The sequence below is a fragment of the Aquarana catesbeiana genome, linkage group LG09, assembly GCF_042186555.1.
Source record: "Aquarana catesbeiana isolate 2022-GZ linkage group LG09, ASM4218655v1, whole genome shotgun sequence".
NCBI lineage: Eukaryota > Metazoa > Chordata > Amphibia > Anura > Ranidae > Aquarana > Aquarana catesbeiana.
In genome coordinates, this window is record NC_133332.1 from 14,547,805 (window position 1) to 14,574,610 (window position 26,806).

The window sequence follows — 26,806 nt, forward strand, 5'->3', positions numbered from 1 at the left end:
GGGCCCTGGGCCACTAGGGGGCCCCATCAAGGTTGCCAGCCTCAGTAAAACCAGGGACAGTATGGACCAGGGACAGCCAATAGACAGTATGGACCAGGGACAGCCAATAGAAACATGTCTGTGTATACTATGTGGCCCCATAATCTCTGATTGCCTGGGGGCCCCATAATCTCCTATTGCCCGGGGGCCCCATGAGTTGTCAGTCCTCCCCTGGTACCACCTATACACATAGCTCCCGGTACACACGTACTACACCTATAGACATAGTTCCATGTTGACTATGCGTGGTTCATCCAATACTCATGGCTCCATGGAAACACAACTGGTACACCTCAAAACATTAGAATATAATCAAAGAGTGAATTTATTTCAGTAATTCAATTCAAAAAGTGAAGCTTATATAGATTCATTACCCACAGAGTGATATACACTATATTACCAAAAGTATCGGGACGCCTGCCTTTACACACTCATGAACTTTAATGGCCTCCCAGTCTTAGAGGCCGTCCACAAGGTTTAGGAGTGTGTCTATGGGAATGTTTGACCATTTTTCCAGAAGCACATTTGTGAGGTCAGGCCCTGATGTTGGACGAGAAGGCCTGGCTCGCAGTCTCCACTTTAATTCATCCCAAAGGTGTTCTATTGGGTTGAGGTCAGGCCAGTCAAGTTCCTCCACTCCAAACTCGCTCATCCGTGTCTTTTTGGACCTTGCTTTGATCACTGGTGCGCAGTCATGTTGGAACAGGAAGGGGCCATCCCCAAACTGTTCCCACAAAGTTGGGAGCATGAAATTGTCCAAAATGTTTTGGTATCCTGACACCTTAAGAGTTCCCTTCACTGGAACTAAGGGGCCAAACCCAACCCCTGAAAAACAACCCCACACCATAATCCCCCCTCCACCAAATGATTTGGACCACTGCACAAAGCAAGGTCCATAAAGACATGGATGAGCGAGTTTAGGGTGGAAGAACTTGACTGGCCTGCACAAAGTCCTGACCTTAACCTGAAAAACACCTTTGGGATGAATTAGAGGGGAAACTGCGAGCCAGGTATTCTCATCCAACATCAGTGCCTGACCTCACAAATGCTCTTCTGGAAGAATGGTCGAACATTCCCATAGACACACTCCTAAACCTTGTGGACGGCCTTCCCAGAAGAGTTGAAGCTGTTATAGCTGCAAAGGGTGGGCCAACTCTATATTGAACCCTACGGACTAAGACTGGGATGCCATTAAAGTTCATGTGCGTGTAAAGGCAGGTGTCCCAATACTTTTGGTAATATAGTGTATTTCAAGCATTTTTTTTATTTTTTATTTTGATGATTATGGCTTACATCTAGTGAAAACCCAAAATTCAGTATCTCAGAAAATTAGAATATTGTGAAAAAGTCACACTCTAATCAGCTAATAACTCAAAACACCTGTAAAGGTTTTCTGAGCCTTGAAATGGTCTCTCACTTTAGTTCAGTAGGTTACACCAGTGTTTCTCAACTCCAGTCCTCAAGGCGCCCCAACAGGTCACGTTTTCAGGATTTCCCTAAGATGAAACGGCTGTGGTAATTACTAAGGTAGTGAAATTGATCAAATCACCTGAGCAAAATAATGAAATCCTGAAAACATGACCTGTTGGGGTGCCTTGAGGACTGGAGTTGAGAAACACTGGGTTACACAATCATGGAGAAGACTGCTGACTTGACAGTTGTCCAGAAGACAGTTATTGGCACCCTCCACAAGGAGGGGAAGTCACAAAAGGTAATTGCTAAAGAAGCTGGCTGTTCACAGAGTGCTGTATCCAAGCATATTAATGGTAAGTTGAGTCGAAGGAAAAAGTGTGGTAGAAAAAGGTGCACAAGCAACAGGGATAACCGCAGCCTTGAGAGGATTGTGAAGCAAAGGCCATTCAAATATTTGAGGGAGATTCACAAAGGAGTGGACTACGGCTGGTGTCAGTGCTTCAAGAGCCGCCACACACAGACGTATCCAGCACATGGGCTACAACTGTCGCATTCCTTATGTCAAGCCACTCCTGAACCAGAGACGTCAGAAGCGTCTTACCTGGGCTAAGGAGAAAAAGGACTGGACTGTTGCTCAGTGGTCCGAAGTCCTCTTTTCGGATGAAAGTAAATTTTGCATTTCATTTGGAAATCAAGGTCCTAGAGTATGGAGGAAGAATGGAGAGGCACAGAATCCAAGTTGCATGAGGTCCAGTGTGAAGTTTCCACAGTCAGTGATGATTTGGGAAGCCATGTCACCTGCTGGTGTTGGTCCTCTGTGTTTTATCAAGTCCAAAGTCAGCGCAGCCCTCTACCAGGAGATTCTAGAGCTCTTCATGCTTCCCTCTGCTGACCAGCTTTATGGAGATGCTGACCAAGTATTGAGTGCATACCAGGGGTGGCCCGACCATTAGGGGCGCCCAGGCGCTGCCCCTTCTCTCCTCCCCCTATATGCAGTGGATAGACTCATGAATCTATCCACGTCCGGCCCCTTTCGGGTCACCGGGCATATGAATTAGAGCGGTCAGGTTTTTTTTTTTTAAGAACCTAATGGGCTCTAATAGGCTTCAAAATATGGTGGACTCGGGACACCTACCAAGGTGTGTTGCAACAGTGAATGAATAACGCTGATCCTCCTCCCGGCCAAACGGGAAGCAGGTATGAAACCTGTTTATCAATTGGGCAAAACGTCAGGCAATTCTATTGGAGCCCGCCACGCTCTCACCGCCTGCATCCAAGGTAAGGACAGCAGGTGGTGGTGGTGGTGGGGGGGCTGTGTTAGTGCCGCTAGCCGCCCCACCACCCCACCAGCCGCCACTGGAGCATACTATACTGTACATGGACATACTTTTCACTAAGCCAAAATTTCTGTATTAAAAATCCTTTTTTTTATTGGTCTTATGTATTATTCTAATTTACTGAGATACCGAATTTTGGGTTTTCACTAGCTGTAAGCCATAATCATCAACATTAAAAGAAAGAAATGCTTGAAATATATCACTCTGTGTTTAATGAATTTATATCATATATAGGCGTTTCACTTTTTGAATTGAATTACTGAATCAAAATGAACTTTTTGATGATATTCAAATTTTTTGAGATGCACCTGTAGTTCCATGGAAATGCCTGGTACACCTATACACATAGCTCTATGTACACACCTGGTATACCTACACATAGCTCCAGGTACATGCATGCTACACCTATACACATAGCTCCAGGTACATGCCTGGTATACCTACACATAGCTCCAGGTACATGCCTGGTATACCTACACATAGCTCCAGGTACATGCCTGGTATACCTACACATAGCTCTATGTACACACCTGGTACACCTACACATAGCTCCAGGTACATGCCTGGTATACCTACACATAGCTCCAGGTACATGCCTGGTATACCTACACATAGCTCTATGTACACACCTGGTCCACACCCATAATAATAGCTCTATGTACACACCTGGTACACCTACACATAGCTCCAGGTAAATGCCTGGTACACCAATACACATAGCTCCAGGTACACACCTACTACTCCTTCACACATAGTTTCATGTTGATGCCTGGTACACCAATACACATAGCTCCAGGTACACCTACTACACCTATTCACAAAGCTCAATGTACACACCTAGTACACACGCATGGCTCCATGTACACAAAGCTCCCGGTATATGCTTGGTACACCTATACACATACCTAGTATATTTATAGACCTAGCTCCAGGTACATTCCTAGTACACCTACACAAAGCTCTGCATACACTATGCACCTGGTACATCTAGTCAGGTTATACAAGTACAGAATACAGCTTTTTATTATTTATCACTGGTTTGGGGGTACAACTGTAATGCCCTGTACACACGGTCGGATTTTCCGACGGAAAATGTGTGATAGGACCTTGTTGTCGAAAATTCAGACCGTGTGTGGGCTCCATCGGACATTTTCCATCGGATTTTCCGACACACAAAGTTTGAGAGCATGCTATAAAATTTTCCGACAACAAAATCCGTTGTCGGAAATTCCGATCGTGTGTACACAAATCCGACGGACAAAGTGCCACGCATGCTCAGAATAAATAAAGAGATGAAAGCTATTGGCTACTGCCCCGTTTATAGTCCCGACGTACGTGTTTTACGTCACCGCGTTTAGAACGGTCGGATTTTCCGACAACTTTGTGTGACCGTGTGTATGCAAGACAAGTTTGAGCCAACATCCGTCGGAAAAAATCCTAGGATTTTGTTGTCGGAATGTCCGAACAAAGTCCGACCGTGTGTGCGGGGCATAAGAAGTTGCCCTGTGCTGGCTGCACACTGAAGAGCCAGACAACCACTTTCGCCCAGAGAGCAGTGTTCCCGGTCCGACACACCCCCCTGTACAGCCCTCCAATCAACAACCTTCATGTTCCCTCAGCAGCACTGTTGATTGGAGCACTGTGCAGGGGGCGTGTCAGGATGCCGGAGCCCTGAAGCATGGCTCTCAGATTCAGATCAGCGGTCAGACTCTTCAGCGTGCTGCAGACACAGGGCAGATCCAGACACTTCAGTTACAAACACTTAATAAAAACATGTTCTAAAAAGTTCAATTTTTCACTTATGATAAAAACCGACTGAAAAACAAGCATGAAAAAAATGGGCTTATAATCCAACACCGGCCCAATTTGTTTGTTACATTTTAATTTCTGCCCGTGACCCCATAGTTGAGATTTTCCCTCACTTACTGTCACCGTGCCACTCATCCAAAAATAGGGAGACTGGTTGTCAGGGAGGTACAGGCAGCAAAAATATCATTGTTAGAAGGAATGCAAATGTTAACTAACAATGGGAAACCTGAGCCTGGGACAGAGCACACAACCATCTCGATGGAATTCACTTCACATCAAAGTCTCCCTGTTACATCAAAGGTCCCCTATAATTTCAGAGCCCCCCCTTCACATCGCAGCCCCCCCCCTCCCTTTACATCAGAGGTCCCTTAAATCACATCATAGGCTCCCCTATACATCAGAGAGCACCCCCCCCTTTACAGCAGAGTCTCCCCTTTACATCAAACCCCCCCTCTTTTACAGCAGAGGCTCCCTTAAACAGCACAGCCCCCCCCCTTTACAGCAGAGGCTCCCCTATACATCAGAGCCCCCCCTTACAGCAGAGGCTCCCCTTTACATCAAACCCTACCTCTTTACAACAGGGGCTCCCCTATACATCAAATCCCCCCTCTTTTACAGCAGAGCCCCCCTATTTACAGCAGAGGCTCCCCTATACGTTAGAGCCTCCCTATACATCAGAGGTCCCCCATATCACATCATACGCTCCCCTATACATCAGAGCCCCCCCCCCCTTTACAGCAGAGGTTCCCCTTTACATCAAACCCCCCCTCTTTACAGCAGAGGCTCCCCTATACATCAGAGCTCCCTTTACAGCATATGCTTCCCTATACATCAGAGCCCCCCCCTTTACAGCCGAGGCTCCCCTATACATCAGAGCCCCCCCCCTTTACAGCCGAGGCTCCCCCATACATCAGAGCCCCCCCTTTACAGCAGAGGCTCCCCTTTACATCAAACCCCCCTCTTTACAACAGAGGCTCCCTTAAACAGCAGAGGCTCCCCTATACATCAGAGCTCCCTTTACAGCATAGGCTTCCCTATACATCAGAGCCCCCCCCCTTTACAGCCGAGGCTCCCCTATACATCAGAGCCCCCTTTACAGCAGAGGCCCCCTTTAGAGCAGAGGCTCCCCTTTACATCAGAGCCCCCTTTACAGCAGAGGCTCCCCTATACATCAGAGGTCCCCCATATCACATCAGAAGCTCCCCTATAATTCAGAATTCCCCCTTTACAGCAGAGGCTCCCCTTCACATCAGAGGTCCCCTATAACTTCAGAGCCCCCCCCCCCCCTTTACAGCAGGTAAAAGGTACCCCTACATGTCAAAGCCCACATATACACCAGAGACTCCCCCATCACCCCGGGGTACCCACAGAGCAGCTCAGCGTACATTTACGGCACAGCTCTATGATGATGTAACGCTCATGTGCATTCACAAGAGTTACATCTTCTTGGAATGGCCAATCAGGTGGCCAAGAAGTCCGAACCCCGAAAGAAGACTGGGACCAGATGGAAGCGCCCATGACACCAACACCGCAGCGCTAGAGGGAATCGCTTGGCATGCAAGTCTGCCATAAAGTGCAATATGTGGTACATACCAATACATTATGACATCGAGTTCCCGGGGCCCATTTTTTTTTTTCAGACCGGGTTTAACCGACTTTGATCCTTTTGCTGGCAATAAAATCTCATTTTGACGGCCTCAATACCGTTTCGCCGTTCCCGGGACGTCGATCCCGCCTAACGCCTCCAAGCGGTGCACCTTGTGAAGGGCGCTTGTTTATGCAAACAACCTCCCCGCCATCCTATTACACCCGAAAAACTTAACTAAGGTATAAACATGCAGAGGAAGAGTCGGGGGGGGGGGCTCTCTCGCCGCGATCGTAAAACGCCGTTATCTTTCTGTTCAGCAGTTCACGTTACCGCTGTTCTGACTAATTAATTAAAGGAGCTGTTTCCGTAATGTGCAAAGAGGGACTCGGCGAAAACTGGAAAAAGGCTTTTAGATCTCTGGGAGATGCGGAGTCAATCCGGGCGCCGGCAATCAAATGTAATGAAATCGCGTGTCAGTGCTAAGCTTGCAAAAACTGTGAAGTTTGACTAGGGAGTAAAAGGATTATAATTAGATTTTCAATAGGATAATAACTGAATGGCAGAGAGCAGTAAAGAGAAAATATTATGTTGTTGGCTAATGGCTGCTGCCGATCGCCTTCGTTTAGAGGTTTTTTTTTTTTTTCCCGTTCTCTTGTAAGCCGTGCTAATTTAATTTACTTTTACCAGCGAAAAAAAAAAATAGTATCAGCGCTCCTTCAATCGCACTTGAATGTCATTTGCAAAAATCATTGATTCCAAGGTGCTTTTAGCGATGTCCAATGTTTATTTTATGCAAAACGGCTGACGTTTGGGGTGCAAGGGCCAACAACTGGCGGATCGGAGGGGGGAGAGGTGTGTGTGTGTGGGGGGGGTTCTTATCCTTTGGGGGCCCCATTGGCACGAATGCATTCGATTGTAACGTGTGAATGCCCGATACGGCGCGGGTTAATGTGCACTGCGTTAAGGCAACCTGTTCATTATGAATGGGCTGCCAATGCACCTCGATGGATGAAAAGAGACATGCATGGTCATGCAGCGCGCCGCATTGCCTGGTTTATGCGTTTTGGTGCGCTGCGGTGTGCATTCGTCTACACTGTGAAATAGGTTTGCGTTGCCTTGCACAATGAATGCCGCCGAGGTTTCTGGAGTCTGGCCTCATACTTGGTGCTGAGAGTTATGAGCAATGGCAGAGGCGGTGAGCACGCAGCTGTCAACACTGTCACTAACCAGAGAAGCTTACACTCTAATGTTCCCTCTAAGCCACACACTTATTGTTAGACATTTATGTAGCTCTGACATATACCGCAGTGCTGTACAGAGAACACTGAGCCAGTAACATCAGTCTCTGTACCAGAGGAGCTTACACTCTAATGCCCACCCCCCCCCCCCTTAAAGACATACACTATTACACATTTTTATAGCTCTGACATATACTGTAGTGCTGTACAGAGAACACTGAGCCAGTCACATCAGTCTCTGTACCAGAGGAGCTCACATTCTAATCCCCCCTCAAGGCATACTATATTACACATTTATATAGCGCTGACATATACTGCAGTGCTGTACAGAGAACACTGAGCCGGTCACATCAGTCTCTGTACCAGAGGAGCTTACACTCTAATGCCCCCCCCATTTCAAGACGTACACTATTACACATTTTTATAGCTCTGACATATACCGCAGTGCTGTACAGAGAACACTGAGCCGGTCACATCAGTCTCTGTACCAGGTAAGCTTACACTCTAATGCCCCCCCCCCCCATTTAAGGCATACACTATCACACATTTATATAGCTCTGACATATACCACAGTGCTGTATTGAGAACACTGAGCCAGTCACATCAGTCTCTGTAACAGAGGAGCTTACACTCTAATGCGCCCCCCCATTTCAAGGCATACATTATTACACATTTATATAGCTCTGACATATACCGCAGTGCTGTACAGAGAACACTAAGCCGGTCACATCAGTGTCTGTACCAGAGAAGCTTACACTCTAATGCCCCCCCTCCACAGTCACACACTATTAATATGATACATTTATACACACTATATTATCAAAAGTATTGGGACGCCTGCCTTTACACACACATGAACTTTAATGACATCCCAGTCTTAGTCCGTAGGGTTCAATATTGAGTTGGCCCGCCCTTTGCAGCTATAACAACTTCAACTCTTCTGGGAAGGCCGTCCACAAGGTTTAGGAGGGTGTCTATAGGAATCTGACCATTCTTCCAGAAGCGCATTTGTGAGGTCAGGCACGGATTTGGATGAGAAGGCCCGGCTCACAGTTTCCATTCTAATTTATCCCAGTGATCTATCGGGTTGAGGTCAGGACTCTGTGCAGGCCAGTCAAGTTCCTCCACCCCAAACTCGCTCATCCATGTCTTTATGGACCTTGCTTTGTGCACTGGTGCGCAGTCATGTTGGAACAGGAAGGGGCCGTCCCCAAACTGTTCCCACAAAGTTGGGAACATGAAATTGTCCAAAATCTCTTGGTATGCTGACGCCTTAAGTGTTCCCTTCACTGGAACTAAGGGGCCAAACCCAACCCCTGAAATACAACCCCCCACACCATAATCCCCCCCACACCATAATCCCCCCTCCACCAAATGATTTGGACCAGTGCACAAAGCAAGGTCCATAAAGTCATGGATGAGCAAGTTTGGGGTGGAGGAACTTGACTGCCCTGCACGGAGTCCTGACCTCAACCCGATAGAACACCTTTGGGATAAATTAGAGCGGAGACTGTGAGCCAGGCCTTCTCGTCCAACATCAGCGCCTGACCTCACAAATGCTCTTCTGGAAGAATGGTCAAACATTCCCATAGACACACTCCTAAACCTTGTGGACGGCCTTCCCAGAAGAGTTGAAGCTGTTATAGCTGCAAAGGGTGGGCCACCTCAATATTGAACCCTACGGAGTAAGACTGGGATACCATTAAAGTTCATGTGCGTGTAAAGGCAGGCGTCCCAATACTTTTGGTACAGTAATATAGTGTAGCTTTGACATATACCGTAATGCTGTACATAGAACAATGAGCCAATCACAACAGTCCCTGTACCAGAGGAGCTCACACTCTAATATCCCTATAACCGTTATACAGTATGCAAATACTACAGTCTATTTTAATAGAAGTCAGTTAGCTTTACATTATTCTAGTTTGGAAAGTTGGAGGATAGAGGAGCACCCAGAGGAAACCCGATGGAACTCTAAACCAGGGGTCTCCAAACTTTCTAAACAAAGGGCCAGTTTACTGTCCATCGGGCTTTAAGGGGGCTGGACTGTGGCCAGTAGAAGTAGAAAATGCCCCATCATTGGTATCAGTGGGAGGAATAGTGCCCCATTGTTAATATCAATAAGAATAGTGCCCCATTGATTGTGTCAGTAGAGGGAATGGTGCTCCATCATTAATGTCAGTTGGTGGTATAGTGCCTCGAGGGCCAGATAAAGGCAAGCAAAGGGCCACATCCGGCCCCCGGGCCGCAGTTTGGAGACCACTGCTCTAAACAAATATCATGTATTTGGAGTCCTCAGATATATCGAGCTCTAAGAGCACCCATCACTCATCCAGCATGCTGGCCATGTGCTTTTATCGATTATCTGCGAGGACTCAAGCAAAAGGATACTTCAATGAGTCTGTAATGGACTCCAATGTATGAAAAAAGAGCAGAAAAAAAGCACAATAGAAGAGACACACATTTAATTACAGAAGTGGGAATCGTCTTCGGAATAGTCACCGTAATGTCCTGCTGTAAAGTTTTACTGATTAATAAACCGGAGAGAGATATAAAAATCTATTGGAATTATAGCTCGGCAGTGTTGACGCTCTGGGTTATAATTAAGGCGACTTTCTCTCCCACGTTCTCACATTGGACCTGTGAAGGGATCTGCGTCCTCTCCAGTCACAGACAGCGATGTACGGGAAAGGTCAGGAGGAAGACACGACCAGGGATTGGCCAGACTTGTAAGGGACATAGGTGAAGGTTTGGTGGGTAAGGTATGTCATTCTGCTGATAACATAAAGGTGTGCGATACGGTGGATATCCCGGGAGGGGTTTATAACATGGAACATGATTTGGCATTGGTAGGAGATTGGTCAAAGCCGTGGAAACTGCAGCTCATTGCTTCCAAATGTAAAAAAAATGCACCTATGTAAAAAACAATCAGTTGACAGAGTACAATATAGGGGTACAGTGTTGGCCAGAACTAGAGGATAAAGATTTGGGGGCTGCTTATCTCAGATGATTGCAAAACTGTCAAAAGGTGCAGCCTGGCATTGGGGAGAGTGGATGAAAACTAGGATGTATAACCAGAGGGATCACCATCAGGAGAAAGGAGGTCCTGATTCCTCTATATAGATCTTTATATCACTAGAGGGGTCACCAGCTTGAGGAAAGAGGTCCTAAACCTCTATATAGATCTTCATATCACTAGAGGGATCACCAGCTGGAGGAAGGAGGTCCTGATTTCTCTATATAGATCTTCATATCACTAGAGGAATCACCATCAGGAGGAAGGAGGTCCTGATTTCTCTATATAGATCTTCATATCACTAGAGGGATCACCAGCTGGAGGAAGGAGGCCCTGATTCCTCTACATAGATCTTTATATCACTAGAGGGGTCACCAGCAGGAGGAAGTAGGTCCTGATTCCTCTAGATAGATCTTTATATTACTAGAGGGTTCACCAGCAGGAGGACGGGGGTTCTGATTCCCCTATATAGATCTTTATATTACTAGAAGGCTCACCAGCAGGAGAAAGGAGGTCCTGATTCCTCAATATAGAGCTTATTTATCACTAGAGGGGTCAACAGCAGGAGCAGTGGCGTCGGCAGGGGGGAGCTGACTGTGGCTGAAGCCCTGAGTGGGTCCCCAAAAAGCCCGGGTCTCGAGTCGGCAAGGTTCTATTAATAGCCCCGAGCACCGCTGAGTCACATAGCAGGTCCCGCCTTCTGGAGCCTGCAGCGGCTATGATGGACGTCCCACTGTTTCAATGGTGGGACCGCGGGACGTGTGACGTCCATCATAGGTGCTGCAGGCTCCAGAAGGCGGGAATTACAATGCGCGCCGCTGCTCCACATCTGTGAGATCCCTGCTCGGCTCTCCTCTCAGTCCTCTGAGTCCTCTCCCTGCCTGCTGTGATGATGGGCGCGTACCGCACACCACGGCTGAGCTGCTGCAGGACACATGAAGTCTACTAGATCAGGTATGTCAGTGTGTGTCACTACTGTCAGTATATGTATGTCAGGTAGGTCACTGTATGTATGTCAGGAAGGTCAGTGTGTGTCAGGTAGGTCGGTGTATGTATGTCAGGTAGGACAGTGCATGTCAGGTAGGTCAGTGTATGTAGGTCAATGCGTGTCAGGTAGGTCAGTGCGTATCAGGTAGGTCAGTGCGTGTCAGGTTGGTAGGTCAGTGTGTCAGGCAGCTGAGTTTAGTGGTCAGCATTGATGGGCACCGGTAAGCCAGTCAGCAACCAGCAAGTGAGCTTACCCCCCACCACACAACCACACCACCCAGCCAAAAATCCCTGCGCCATGACCCCCTGTGCCAGCCTTGGACTTCAGGCTGAAGCCCCTGGTCTTTTTGCCACCTAGCAATGCCCCTAAGCAGGAGGAACGAGGTCCTGATTCCTCTATATAGATCTTTATATCACTAGAGCCATCACAGGTAGGAGGAAGGAGGTCTTGACTCCTCTATATAGATATTTAGTTGGAACCCATTTAGAAAACTGTGTTCTGGAGACCTCACTAACAAAATGATATCGTTAGGATAGAATGAGTCCAGAGATGATTAACTAAACTGAAGAAAGGTCTTAGGGGTAAAACGCAAAGAAAAAAAAAAGATAGGGGGCGTGCAGACTCGATGGACCACTTGTTCTTTTTCTGCCATCACTCTTTTATCTATCTTGCTTCTATGTTTTAGAGCTCAGACATCTGCTACACAGCTTTTCCACCACTATAAATCAGTATATATTGTGTTTTATGTCCACATGTAGAAGAGCCGAGGCAATAAAAGACAATATGACAAGTTCAATTCCAGGAGGCTTTATGGTAAGAGAGCATATTCCCAGGCCGCCATGAACAGCAATGCGGCACGTTCGCATCTGATCAGAATCACCGTGCGCTTACCTTGCATGGGAGGGCTGTCGTGCTGAGACCCATTGTGTTCCGGTTCCATCTCTGGAATGCAGGCGTCTGAAAGACACAAAATGAAATGGTTGTAACCGAATATTAACACCAACTTATCTTCAGGTATAGAGGTCTGGTGGGTTGATCACCTGCTGGCTTTCTTTTTTTTTAAATCTAATGCCTCGTACACTGGAGCCGAACGTCAGAAGACATCGGTCTGTTCAATAAAAACTGTCTGACATTCGGCTGGTGTACATGTCAGCCAGTCTATCAGAAGCTGGCGGACGTGAATGCTGGAAAACCAGCAGCTGACCCGCTTCCGATCAGCACTCTCAGCCATTGGATCGATGTGCTCTGGTGGGGGGGCCGCCCCCCAGTCAAGAAGACAACAGCTCTGCGGAGGAGATTGCTGTACTAAGTTGGATTAATAGTACAGTGACTCCGACCAAAGCTGTCTTTTTTTTTCTGGTTGAGTGAAAAAAAAAACCTAACGATTAGTATGTACTAGGCTTAAGAGATTCCCTCCACTTTAGAGTTTTTGGTGTCCCCACCGCAAGTTCTGGGTGGACTCCTCTTAACAACCTTACATTTGGTACAAAAAAATTCAAATGGGCCATAAATTGGCTCGATGGAACTTTTAAGGTGCTTCTATTCATTTAAGACTCCAAGAAGCAAAATATTACAATATTTATTCATACATTTTGTTAAAATATGAACAGATCCATTTGTGTTTCCTGCAGTAGATTTACAGAATAAGGTTGTACATATACTTCCCTCCTCATCTAGATTGATCATGATGTCCTAGAAAGATACTTGAAGCTCATTGTTGATTTGAGATTCAGGTCGTTCATTCCTATCATGTGAATGAACTCCTTTATTTCATGAACTGTTCTTGTCCATATCATCAACGTACCGTAGCCACAAAATGTCATCAACGTATCTGCACCAAATAAGAATATGGGACAGATGCATTGAGAGAGTTTAGTCTGAAAAGAGTGTGACGTTTCTGTAAAGTGAACAGTAAAATGCTCAGCAGCTTCGGCATTGGCATGGCTGTCATCCTACTGCACACCAACTGCTGCAGTCTAACGTGAAGGTGTAGATGTGCCCTAAAAGCCCCATCAAGCCATTTTTGGCATTTACATTTGGATATTATATGATGGGGGTGTGGAGCTTTTTAAATTCCCTTGACAGCACAACACACACATACATACAGTATATATACTTCCCACCATTACCTATCTAGGCATGGACCCCACCTAGACCTCTAAGGGTACGCTGTGGTATCTGGCGCCAAGCCATCAGTAGAAGTGTAAGTTGTGAGGTGAGGCCTCCATGGATCAGACTTGTTTTTATCAGCACATCCTATGGATGCTCAATTGGATTGAGATCTGGAGATGTGGAGGTCAATTCAACACCTCAAACTCGTCGTCATGTTCCTCTGACCATTCTTGAATTCATCATACCTTCTTCTATTGCTCTGTGGTCCAGTTCTGATGTTCACGTGCCCATTGAAGGCTCTTTTAGCTGTGGACACCCTAACTGGTCTGAGGCTACACAGCCCCATACACAACTGCGATGCTCTATGCCATGGGTGCTCAACATGTGGCCCTCCAGCTGTTGCAGAACTACAAATCCCACCATGCCTCTACCTTTGGGAGTCATGCGTGTAACGGTCAACCTTGCAATGGCTCATGGAACTTGCAGTTCTGCAACAGCTGGAGGGCCACAGGTTGAGCACCCATGCTCTATGTGTTCTGACACCTTTCTATCAGAACCAGCATTCCCTTTTTGAGCAATTTGAGCTCCAGTAGCTCTTCTGTTGGAGCCTTCACTCCCCACGTCCATCAATGAGTCTTGGCAGCCCACGACCCTGTCACCGGTTGGCTGGTTCTCCTTCCTTGGACCACTTTTTGTCAGTTTTGACCACTACAGACCGGAAACATCCCACAAGAGCTGCAGCTTTTAAGTTGCTCTGACCCATTCACCTGGCCATTACATGTTGTGTCTCTGGAACAGGAAGTGTAGGGAATCTCCCCATGGAGACGCAGGTGGAAAAAACTGTATGTCAGTGCTGCCGGTGATGTAATAGTTATGCCAGTTGGCAGCAGTGAAAGGGTTAAACCACATGAATAAAAGCTGATCATTATAAGCTTCCCCAGGAGTGTTATATGGTTTGTCCCAGCCCCTGTAATGGTCACTTTTGCTGGACAGTTTGGCCCCTCATGTAAAGTTGGAGAAAACTGTATGCCAGTGTTTTTGGTGAGAAAATAGTTATGCCGGTTGGCAGCAGCAAATGGGGTTAAACCAGAAGAATAAAAACTAAGCATTGTAAGTTTCCCCAGGAGTGTTTTATGGTTTGTTCCAACCCCTGGAATAGTCACTGTTATTGGACAACTTGACCCCTCATGTAAATGTGGAGAAAACTGTATGTCAGTGCTACTGGTGATATATTAGGTATGCCAGTTAGAACCAGTAAAAGGGTTAAACCACAGGAATAAATGCTAACCATTGTAAATTCCCCCCGGGGAGTGTTATATGGTTTGTCCCAAGCCCTGTTATAGTCGCTTTTGCTGGACAGCTTGGCCCACGTAGAAAAATGGAGAATACTGTATACCAGTGCTGCCACCGACGTAAATGTTACCCCAGTTGGCAGCAATAAAAGGCTTAAACCACATGAATAAAAGCTGACTATTGTAAGTTCCTCCAGGAGAATTATTTGGTTTGTCTCAACCCCTGTAGCGGTCGCTTTTGCTGGACAGCTTGGCACGTAAAGGTGGAGGAAGCTGTAAAAAGAGTTGTGAAATATAAAAGGAATTCATCTACTAAATACGATTATTGTGGCATTTAACCCCCAAAAATGTATCAGAATTTAATATTTTCCCCATAGCGGTCCTTTAAATGTAACCTTTTTCTTTTTTGATCTGTGATATGCTCCTTGCTCTCGCCTCCGCTGGTTTTGTCCCCAGGGACCCTACTCTCCCCCCCCCCCTACTTGTCACATTTGATGCCTCCCAATACGGCTGATTTCCATACAGACGGGACCTGTGTGTGATTCTCGCTGCGAGCCGATTACGGCTGTGATATTGTGTGTAGCGGGCTCTCCGCCTGTAATCTCAACCCGCCCGGAGAGCGAGAGAGAGGCGGCTTACCGTTTAACATCCGGAGACCCTCTCCCGACGTGGCTTGCTTAAGTGCCTGCTCCACTTGTTCCCGCCGCTTCGACTCGAACTCCAGCGCCTCCTGTAATTTTCTTTTGGCTTTCTTCTCTTTCTTCAAGCGCTTCTGAATTGTAGCTGAAAGACACAAAAATTACCGGTGTTACGGTCATCGGCGCTCTCCCGGGAATATCTTCCCACAAAGGGCTTTATTGCTCTCCTGCTCGGAGTCACGCATTTCTGCTGGAGAGACCTGCGTCTCATTTCACTCCAAACGGCTCCTCTAATCTTCCCCGGCTAATAGCTCCATGGCAGATAAAAACTCTAATCCTTCTTAAAATTTACAGGGTTGAGTGTAACAGGTGGGAACCAACTGAGCAAAATACATTTTATTTCCAACAACCTGACGCTCCCATAGCGGTGGATATGCCGAAGTTTCCGACATGTGTGAAAAGGAGCAGATAACAAGGCCTTATTAGGTTCAGTTCACAGAGTATATCTAAAGCCAAAGCTGTTCCTTCATTGTGGAACCCTTGTTGGGTTTTTTTGTTTTTTTTTCGCAACGTATCCCACCGGCTGTGTATACACAACAGGAAGGGGAGATCGCCCCAAAGTGATCGGAAATACCCTCTTAGACCAGTGTTTCTCCATTCCAGTTCTCAATGTGCACCAACAGGTCATGTTTTCAGGATTTCCCTCCAGATGAAACTGTGCACAATAATACAAAGCCTGAAAACATGACCTGTTGGTGCGCCTTCAGGACTAGAAATGAGAAACACTGTCTTAGACAACCGCCATTGGAACTGGTGTCCTCATTGGAAGATTTCCCCTCTATTCTGGTGACAGGGGCAACATTTTGGATTTTCCCATCACTTTGGGTGACAGTGGTCACCAGGACAAATAATGAGGGTGAATCTCCCCGGCGGGGACACAGATTGCAAAAAAAAAAAAAAATTTATGAAACTTTTGACTTTAGATATACTTTAATGATCTTTATTTTAGCCATGTGACACTATGGTTTTAAAACAGGTGTTCCGCAAACTACGGCCCATGGGCGACATCTGGCCTACGACATGATTTTATAAGTCCCACAGCTAGGCACAGGTTAGGCTGAGCACTGATTGAGAGTACAGATAAGTAGCAGCTGACCATGACCTCCACTTTGACCTGATGCAAGGGGAAACCATTATGGGGAGCCTGATGCAAGGGCAGACTCTTATGGGGAGCCTGACGCAGGTGGGAACCCTTATGGGGAGCCCGATGCAAGGAGAGGACTCTTATGGGGAGCCTGATGGAGAGGGACTCTTAAGAGGAGCCTGGTGTAAGTGGGGGACTCTTACAGGGACACAGACATAAGTAGGGAGACTCTGATGTAAGGAGGGACTCTAATTGAGTGGTACTCTTATGGGGAGACCGACACCAGGGGGAGGACTCTTATGGGGAGCCCAACACCAGTGGGGGGGAACTCTTATGGGGAGCCCGACGCCAGGGGGGACTCTTATGGGGAGCCCAACGCCAGGGTGGGGGGTCTCTTATGGGGAGCCCAACGTTGCGGTGGGGGGGACTCTTTTAGGGGGGCCCGATGCCAGGGTGGGGGAACTCTTTTGGGGAGCCCAACGCCAGGGGGGGACTCTTTTTGGAAGCCCGACACCAGGGTGGGGGGGACTCTTTTGGGGGGCCCAACGCCAAGGTGGGAGGGACTCTTTTGGGGAGCCCGTAGCCAGGGGGGGACTCTTATGGGGAGCCCGACCCTGAGGGGGGGCGGACTCTTATGGGGAGCCCGACACCAGTGGAGGGGGGACTCTTATGGGGAGCCCGACACCAGGGGTGGGGGACTCTTATGGGGAGCCCGACGCCATGGGGGGACTCTTATGGGGAGCCCGACACCATGGGGGGACTCTTATGGGGAGCCCAACGCCATGGGGGGGACTCTTATGGGGAGCCCAACGGCAGGGGGGGCTCTTATGGGGAGCAAGACGCCAGAGAGGGAATCTTATGGGGGGCCCGACGTTGGGGGGACTCTTATGGGGGGGCCTGACACCGGGGGGGGACTCTTATGGGGGGCCCGACGCCAGGGGGGACTCTTTTGGGTAGCCCGACGCTGGGGGGCTCTTTTGAGGAGCGTGACGCCGGGGGGATCCTTATGGGGAGCCCGACGCCAGGGTGGGCGGACTCTTATGGGGAGTCCGACGCCAGGGGGGCCTCTTCTGGGGAGCCTGAGGCTATATACCAGAGGCTTCTAATGTGTTTCTGGCCAATGGGGTGTAAAGCAATGATTGGCATGACTCCACCTACTGTCCTGAAATGGTCAATAATCCTCTTATTTTTGGGATGTATGATGAAATGCAAAATTAGACTACCTTCAGATCTAATAAAGCTTTACTGTGGCATAGCACAGAACCATGCTGACCAATCAGAACCGCTCTGATCCGTCCCGGTGTCCCTGGAGAAAGAGGAGGAGGAACAGCACAGTTTTCAAACCATGGGACTACTGCACCAGGCTGCATGGACAGGCGGACTATAACCCATGAAGGTAAGTGCAGGGGGACTGGGGAGGGTGTAGGTCATTCACCATTTCTTAAAAAGGTGAACACTTTATTGAAGCAACGCATTTCAAAGCAAACATCTCACCCTCTTCAGGAGTAATACAACAACCATAGCTTTGTTTTTATGTTTTCTCAGGAAGTTTCAACTTGGATAGGGATGGGAGGTTATGAGATGCCCACTTGACTTCAACAACTTCAGGGAGCACTTCCTATATACAGTCTCTATATACAGCCCCCTCTTCTTCAGCCACCCGCACACACTTTCTGCTGGCTCACTCCTTTAGGGGAGCTGACAAGGCCTGATGGTCAGCTCAGCAACAGCCCATTACTAGCAGGAACTCGAATGTCCCTTAAAAAGCAACACACTGGAGAGACACAGCTTACACTTTGCCCTTCCTTTCCGTGATCACTGATCCCAGCACCACATCTTCAGGTAATGCCAACCCACCTGGCTGCATCAACCCTTTACATCAGTCCACCCAACTGACTCTTTACCAGCCCACCCGGCTGTCTCAGGAGATCTCTAGGGAAAGGCTGAAGACTTAAGCACACTGCTGTCTTCAAGGGAGACCGACTAAATGTGGCAGTCTCCCCCCTTTGAAGTCCCCACAGTGCCACTCACTCTGTCCTCTCTTGCTCCTGTGCCTCCAGGAAGACTTCCTCCTCTGTGTTGTAGCAGGAATCTTCCAGCACCCAAGCCCCCCGGCAAAAGGTCAACCCCACCCCAGACTAGGGGGCACCCCTGAGGGCAATCAACAGTCTCCTTAGCACTGCATCTCAATCTTCCACCTGATTGCCCCCTGCTGGCATGGCTCAGGTCTATTTATGTTTAGGTCATCCCTGTGTAAGAGTCCAGGGCTTACTACGCATGCACCAATGTCGCGTTGCCGCAAGAGAAAATCCGTGCCAACTGAGCATGCGCCAAAGACACCTCAGGGCACCAACCCGCACCTGCGCAGAAGAGTTGATGGAAAAGGGCAGGAAAATGCCTAGGACGCGCAAAGGAAGTGACCTCAATCTGATGGAAAAAGGCGGGAAAATACCCAGGAGACGCACAGGAAGTGACATCAACCTGATGTAAAAAGGTGGGAAAATCCCCAGGAGGCGACAGGAAGTGACCTCAAACTTCCCTATATAAGTCCAGCCCAGACACTGCCAAATTGCTGGATTATCTTCAGTCCCCCCTTGTTCCTGTGCTAGTGTGTAATCTGTCTGAACCTGTTGTGACCTGGAAACCTATTTGACTACTCTTGATTGCTGCTTGCCTTTGACCTCGGATTTGTACCTTAACCATTCTACTTCTTTTGCCCCTTTGGTACTCAGCTGCCAGATTGGAACCGACCCCGGCTTGGATCTCGACCATTCTTCTTCTAATTAACCCATACATAGGTTGGATTTGATGGACTTGTGTCTTTTTTCAACCTCACCTACTATGTAACTATGTAACCCTTTAATGCTTCGTTGCCCAACTGGACTTGACCTCGGCTCGGATCCCGGACTAAGGCTTGCAAGGCACCCATGCCACTCGGTGTCCCCACCAAGTCTCTGTCTCCATCTCCAGAGGCTTTAAGGACCTGAGGTGCAAGGGAGGCCTCCCCACTACTTCGGTCTCACATCAGGTACGTGGTCCTAGTGACACCCTGCCAGCCCACTACTGAGGCCTCATAAATATGCATGGCAGCACCTCCTCACTCCCACCCTCCAGTTCTGAATGTTTCTACAAACCTCCAGACCTGGGGGAAGTGCCAGAGAGAGCTGCCAGATGAGTTATCCAGCCCTGAGTCACTGAACCTTTGACCCAGATACATAGCTCAGGCTTAGGCCTACTGGGCCTAAACTAAATTTTCCTACAAACCGTCACTAACAAACCTATCCTACATATAGCACACACTAGAAGGTGCTACACATTAGGGTTGTCCCGATACCAATACTAGTATCGGTGCCAATACCGAGCATGTGCCCGAGTACTTGTACTCGGGCAAATGCTCCGATGCTTGATCCGATACCTGGGCAGTCAGGGGTGATCGGTGAGTTGCTTGGGAGGAGTTACAATTGCCGATCTCCCTGTATACATTTCAATAAAGCAGCTGACAGCCGCTTCTCCTGCTCTCCCTCCTGCGGCTTTCAGCTGCTTTATTCAAATCTATATGTCTGTGCTCCTCGGTCCCCCTGCGTACTCCTCGGTACCCCTCTGTCCTTGGTCTGTCAGGATGGAGAGCGGAGGAAGGAGCCGGTAAATATGTAATTTACCGGCTCCTTCCTTTTCCGAATGCACAGTCAGTGATCACCAACTCTGTTCACTCATAACCGTCACTGAGCATTGTAAACTGTGTTTTACTCTGCTTCAGTTTATGAATGGGGAGGAGCCGCTGGCTGGGAATTTGTGTTGAGTCCCTTCCTCTGTCTCAAAATGGAGATGTCAGGGGTCTATCTCACCAAAGCCACCCCCCAACAGGGCTAAAAAAATTAAAAAAAAATATTGAAAAGATTAAAAATTGTAAAAGTAATAAAATAAATTGTAAAAAATCTTCAGTGCAGCTGAGGATGCACAGAGAGGGATTGGGGAATATGTGTTCTCAGTCCCTTCCTCTGTCTCAAAATGGAGATGTCAGGGGTCTGTTTAGACCCCTGATATCTCATCAAAGCCACCCCTTAACAGGGCTAAAAATAAAAAATAAATATTGAAAAGATTAAAAATTTTAAAAATAATAAAAAATTTAATAAAAAACACACTGACCCCCCCCCCCCCACACCCACCCAAAAAAAAGAAAGCATTGTAAAAAAAATAAATAAATAAACAAAAAAATTGTAAACAATAATAAAAAAAAATAAATTGTAAAAAATAATAAAAAATAAAATACCAATAAAAACGACTGACACAGTCCATGCGTCATCAGTGCTGCATATTAGTGCCACTGTCGCGTGACATCGAAAAAAAAATATCGGTAATCGGTATCCACGATTACTTGAAAAAAAGTATCGGTACTCGTACTTGCTCTTAAGAAAGTGGTATCAGGACAACCCTACTACACATGTATGACAGGTGGCACCGCCTCTCAATCTCTCCTAATAAAGTCAATGGGACAACAACGGGCAACCACATGCCAAACAGAAATAGCAAAGAAAGAGAGGTATCACCGCTTCTAGGAAGGCAGATTAGTTACGAACATCTCCTCCATGCTGGAAGCAACAGGTGCTGGCAATGCTTGTACAATGAAGTAATCAGAGAAAGCCCTGGACAGCTACACTCAGAATAAAACATTGCCTTTATTGAATAACGATCATCAAAGATACATGCCACAGCAGAAAAATACAGGAAGGCTGACACGTTTCACACTGTACTCAGTGCTTAATCATAGCTATGATTAAGCACTGAGTACAGTGTGAAACGCGTCAGACTTCCTGTATTGTACCTGGCTGCATCAGCCCTTTACATCAGTCCACCCGGCTGACTCTCAGGAGATCTCTAGGGAAAGGCTGAAGACTTAAGCACACTGCTGTTTTCAAGGGAGACTGACTAAATGTGGCGGTCTCCCCCCTTTGAAGTCCCCACAGACAGTGCTTAATCATAGCTATGATTAAGCACTGAGTACAGTGTGAAACGCGTCAGACTTCCTGTATTGTACCTGGCTGCATCAGCCCTTTACATCAGTCCACCCGGCTGACTCTCAGGAGATCTCTAGGGAAAGGCTGAAGACTTAAGCACACTGCTGTTTTCAAGGGAGACTGACTAAATGTGGCGGTCTCCCCCCTTTGAAGTCCCCACAGACAGTGCTTAATCATAGCTATGATTAAGCACTGAGTACAGTGTGAAACGCGTCAGACTTCCTGTATTGTACCTGGCTGCATCAGCCCTTTACATCAGTCCACCCGGCTGACTCTCAGGAGATCTCTAGGGAAAGGCTGAAGACTTAAGCACACTGCTGTTTTCAAGGGAGACTGACTAAATGTGGCGGTCTCCCCCCTTTGAAGTCCCCACAGACAGTGCTTAATCATAGCTATGATTAAGCACTGAGTACAGTGTGAAACGCGTCAGACTTCCTGTATTGTACCTGGCTGCATCAGCCCTTTACATCAGTCCACCCGGCTGACTCTCAGGAGATCTCTAGGGAAAGGCTGAAGACTTAAGCACTCTGCTGTTTTCAAGGGAGACTGACTAAATCTGGCGGTCTCCCCCCTTTGAAGTCCCCACAGACAGTGCTTAATCATAGCTATGATTAAGCACTGAGTACAGTGTGAAACGCGTCAGACTTCCTGTATTGTACCTGGCTGCATCAGCCCTTTACATCAGTCCACCCGGCTGACTCTCAGGAGATCTCTAGGGAAAGGCTGAAGACTTAAGCACACTGCTGTTTTCAAGGGAGACTGACTAAATGTGGCGGTCTCCCCCCTTTGAAGTCCCCACAGTCAGTGCTTAATCATAGCTATGATTAAGCACTGAGTACAGTGTGAAACGCGTCAGACTTCCTGTATTTTTCTGCTGTGGCATGTATCTTTGATGATCGTTATTCAATAAAGGCAATAGTTTATTCTGAGTGCGGCTGTCCAGGACTTTGTCTAATTACTTCACATGCAAGGGAAATGGTCATGTGACCAGGAGCTGGACCAATGTGAGATTTCTAATGTTACTTTGTATCTTTGCAGACTGATCAATAAAGTAAGCACAACTTTGTTTTTCCCTCCAGGTCTGAACGGATAACAGCGAGGAGCGAGGAGCGAGGCGGGAGGATAGATCGGGAGTGCAGCATCTGTCTCAATAAAATGTAATTTGGCAACAATTTATTTATTTTTTTTAGCTGGGAAGGCGAAGTTGGGGCGATACGCGCAGAATACAAACCAGCTTCCTCTTGTAATAAAAGTAACGTTGTATCGCCCGGCGCCTCGCACCAGGAATTTCTCGGTAAGTCGCGCACTTAGCGGCGGATCTTTGAGGTGTCATGTTTGATTTGGCGTACGCCACCCTTGCCCAAGCTTTCGTTCATCTGCTAATTCTTCCAGATATTCGACAAATGTGATTTGGCTAATCCTTCGAGAGCCTCATCGCCTGCGTGAGCGGAGCCCCGCCGCTTCCTCCTGTCAGGTACTCGGGCTGAGGGGTTTTCATCACGTGGAGTGAGACTGGGGGGTACGTTCACATCCTTAAATAACCAACTTTGAAATCTGGATCTTATGTCAGCGGAGTGCACCTATATTCCACTAGCTATTCAAACTATTTTTTATGTAACCACTTGCCTACTGGGTACTTTTACCCCCTTTCTGCCCAGGCCGTTTTCAGCTTTCAGCGCTCTCACACTTTTTGAATGACAATTGCACGGTCATGCAACACTGTACCCATACTAAATTATTATAATTTTTTTTTTCACAAAAATAGAGCTTTCTTTTGGTGGTATTTAATCAGCACTGGGTTTTTTTATTTTTGGCTATAGAAATGAATAAAGACTGACAATTTTGAAACAAAAAAAACTTCCATAGTTTGTTATAAAATTTTGCAAACAGGTAATTTTTCTCCTTCACTGATGTGCACTGATGAGGCTGCACTGATTGGCACTGATGAGGCTGCACTGATGTGCCTTGATGAGGCTGCACTAATGGGCACCTATGATGCTGCACTGATGAGGCTGCACTGATGTGCCCTGATGAGGCTGCACTGATGGACACAACGATGAGGCTGCACTGATGGGCACCAATGCTGCTGCACTGATGAGGCTGCACTGATGGGCACCGATGAGGCTGCACTGATGGGCACCAATGAGGCTGCACTGATGGGAATTGATGAGGCTGCACTGATGGGCACTGATCGCTGAGGCGGCACTGATGAGGCTTCACAGATGAGCATTGATCGGCTGCACTGATGGGCACTGATCAGCTGCACTAATGAGTAGGCACTTGGTGGGCACTGATGAGGTGGAACTGATGGGCACTGGTAGGCAGCACTAGTGGGCACAGATTGGCAGCACTGGTGGGCACAGTTGTGAATGCACTGATAATCAGTGTACATGTCCCTTCTAGAGAAGCCGATTAGGAAGGGAGTGCCGATAACCGGCTTCTATCTACATACGTGATCAGAAGTGATTGGACACAGCTGATCACGTGGAAAAGAGACACTTATTGGCTCTTTACCTCAATCTGCGATCAGCGGTGTCCTCCGAACACTGTGATCACAGAGCGCGCTGCCCGCACCCCACAGCAGGCGCGTTATATGACGGCCTCCCAGAACTAGCCAGATGCGCTATAGCCATCATTCAGCTATAGCGTGGTTGACAAGTCGTTAAAATTAACCTGTCATCAGATATATTTGTTCATGTTCAGTGCGACATGCAGGGCTGCCATTAGAAATCACGAGGCTCCATACAGACTACCTGACAGGACCCCCAAATCCTATCCCCCCCCCAAAGTGAAGGACGACTTGTAATTATGGTCTGGGTTCCAGAATCCTCGACACAGTCATATGGAGGGAGATTGGGGGTTGTAATGACATGACAGGCTCTAAACCTCACCTAATTACCTAAGATCGAATGGTATACTAGCTTACTTTTTGATCTTAGGGGGCTATGTAAGGCTTAGCGCCCCCAGGAGACCACCATGTGTCATTACAACCCCCAATCTTCCCCCTGTGCGGATTTGCTGGTGGGGAGGGAGGAGGGTTGGCTGGCCATGGCAAGAGGCAACCTACGTCCCGGTATGCTGCTGGCCAAGGGAGAAGATGATCACTCCAAATCCTACCCTTTCCCCTAAGTCAAGGATAACTTTTATGTTCTGGCCTCCAGAATCCTGGGAACAGTCATATGAGGGGAGATTGGCGGTTGTAATGATACACTGTGTCCTCCTGGGGGCTTTAAACCTAAACCTCATCTAACCACCTAGGATCAAATAGTAAACCTGCTCACTACTTGATCTCAGGGGGGTAATCAAGGTCTAGTGCTCCCAGGATGCCACAGTGCGTCATTACAACACCAAAATCTTCATTGTGTGACTGTACTGGTGGGGACGGAGGAGGGTTGTCACTCTATTGCCAGTGCTGGCCATGGCAGGAGGCAGCCAAGGTCCCAGCATGCTGCTGGCTAAGGAAGACGATGATCGCTCCCAAATCCTATCCTTCCCCCCAAGTGAAGGATGACTTGTAATTATTATCCCCGGAAGAGTCATATAGGGGAGGTTGTAATGCCACACTGTGTCCTCCTGGGGGCTCTAAATCTCACCTAACCACCTAGAATCAAATGGTAAACCAGTTTACCAATTGATCCAAGGGGCTAGGAGAAACTTAGCGCCTCCAGGAGGAGACAGTGAGTCATTACAACCTCTAAACTTCCCTGTATGACTGTGCTGGTGGGGAGGGCGAGGTACTGGCCATGACAGGAGGCTTCCTAGATCCTGAATTGATCCAAGGGGCTAGGAGAAACTTAACGCCTCCAGGAGGACACAAGGTGTCATTACAACCCCCAAACTTCCCTGTATGACTGTGCTGGTGGGGAGGGCGAGGGGTTGGCACTCTTTCGCCAGTACTGGCCATGACAGGAGGCAGCCTAGATTCTGGCACGTTGCTGGCCAAGGGGGAAGGTGTTCGCTCCTCCTCCCCCGTCTCATCACTGTCTTGTTACATTGTAGCAGAGAGAATGTCAGAGCAGCCGTCTCTCCTCTACAGTCCAGACTTTACACAGAATTCCTGAGCTTTAGAAGGCAGGGGGTGGGGATCCGATGTCCCACATAGCACAGCATAGAGCAGGGAGCTGAGTGTAATTTGAGACCTGAGTGGAGGGAACAGACACACCTACAGTCTCATATGGAAACATGCACAGCTGAGGTCGTCAATCACCTGCTGTGTGCTGAAGGGAGGGTGGAGCTATCTGCTAGGATTATTAGGTGTCAGTATAAACTGCAGGAGTGACTCATGCAGGAGGAAGAGATAGCAGACAGAAATCACACTCAGTGCTTTGGATTGAGGCAAATATACACTATAGAAGGATATGCTTTGTTCCTTTTTCATCTCAGAGGTTTGGAACCACTTTAAATGCTTTCTAGGCTTTCCATTGCAGTCGGCCATTGATGAAGATTTGTTGCTGTGCCAGAATGTACGACTGTGGATCTAATAAGGGAGGACTCTTTAGCCCGTATCTGAAAGATAACAGAACTTTGTTCATCTTGGTACAAGCCCTACCAGCGCCGTATTACACTCAGAAGATGCTTATCCGAGAATTAATTCACCGCGGTCATATTTTGCAGGTGGCGGATGATCTATTTGTATTTTATCCATCTCCAGCACCCTTATCCGGATATAAATATGTTTCTTCCGGTGACTAAGTGTGTTTAATTAAGAGTAATGCTCAGCTGATGAAAACCGTGCTCGCTCCTCGAATATTTCATTACTGCTCCCCGGCAAACTAGCCAAACTCACCCGGCCGACTCGGAGATGATATATTCGACGTTATTCAGCTAATCTTCGGGATCTGATGAGCGGAATAGAACTATTTAAATCTTGTTAATTTGCAGAAAAGGGAGAGAAGAGAGCCGGCCTGCCAACCCGCTGTAAATTCAATGACTTTGTTTTATCATCGGAGGATAATGATGGGAAATTCGGATTCATCTTGTGAATTATACCGCAATTTTTTTTTTTTTTCACTTTCAGAAGTTTGTGAATGGAGATAAGTAATGATACTGATACAAAAATCTGCAGGAATTATGTCTTGGACAATATTTCCCATTCTCCTGACAGGAGTGTGCTAGGAGATGTGTGGGCGTGCACCAGGTGGCCCACTGGTGTGTGTTAGATGGCCGACTGGCATGTG

At 47.5% G+C, this 26,806-nt stretch overlaps 1 protein-coding gene across 7 annotated transcripts in view; it reads right to left on the reverse strand.

Moving 5' to 3' along the window:
* Positions 1 to 26,806, reverse strand: part of DACH2 (dachshund family transcription factor 2) — a 653,893-nt gene that overhangs the window by 25,382 nt on the left and 601,705 nt on the right. For all 7 annotated transcript variants that reach the window (XM_073598116.1, XM_073598117.1, XM_073598115.1 and 4 more), the window contains 2 exons: positions 15,472 to 15,615; positions 12,320 to 12,385 (listed from right to left, as the gene is read on the reverse strand). In XM_073598116.1, coding sequence (XP_073454217.1) covers positions 12,320 to 12,385; positions 15,472 to 15,615 — 210 coding nt within the window. The remainder of the gene's footprint in view (positions 1 to 12,319; positions 12,386 to 15,471; positions 15,616 to 26,806) is intronic.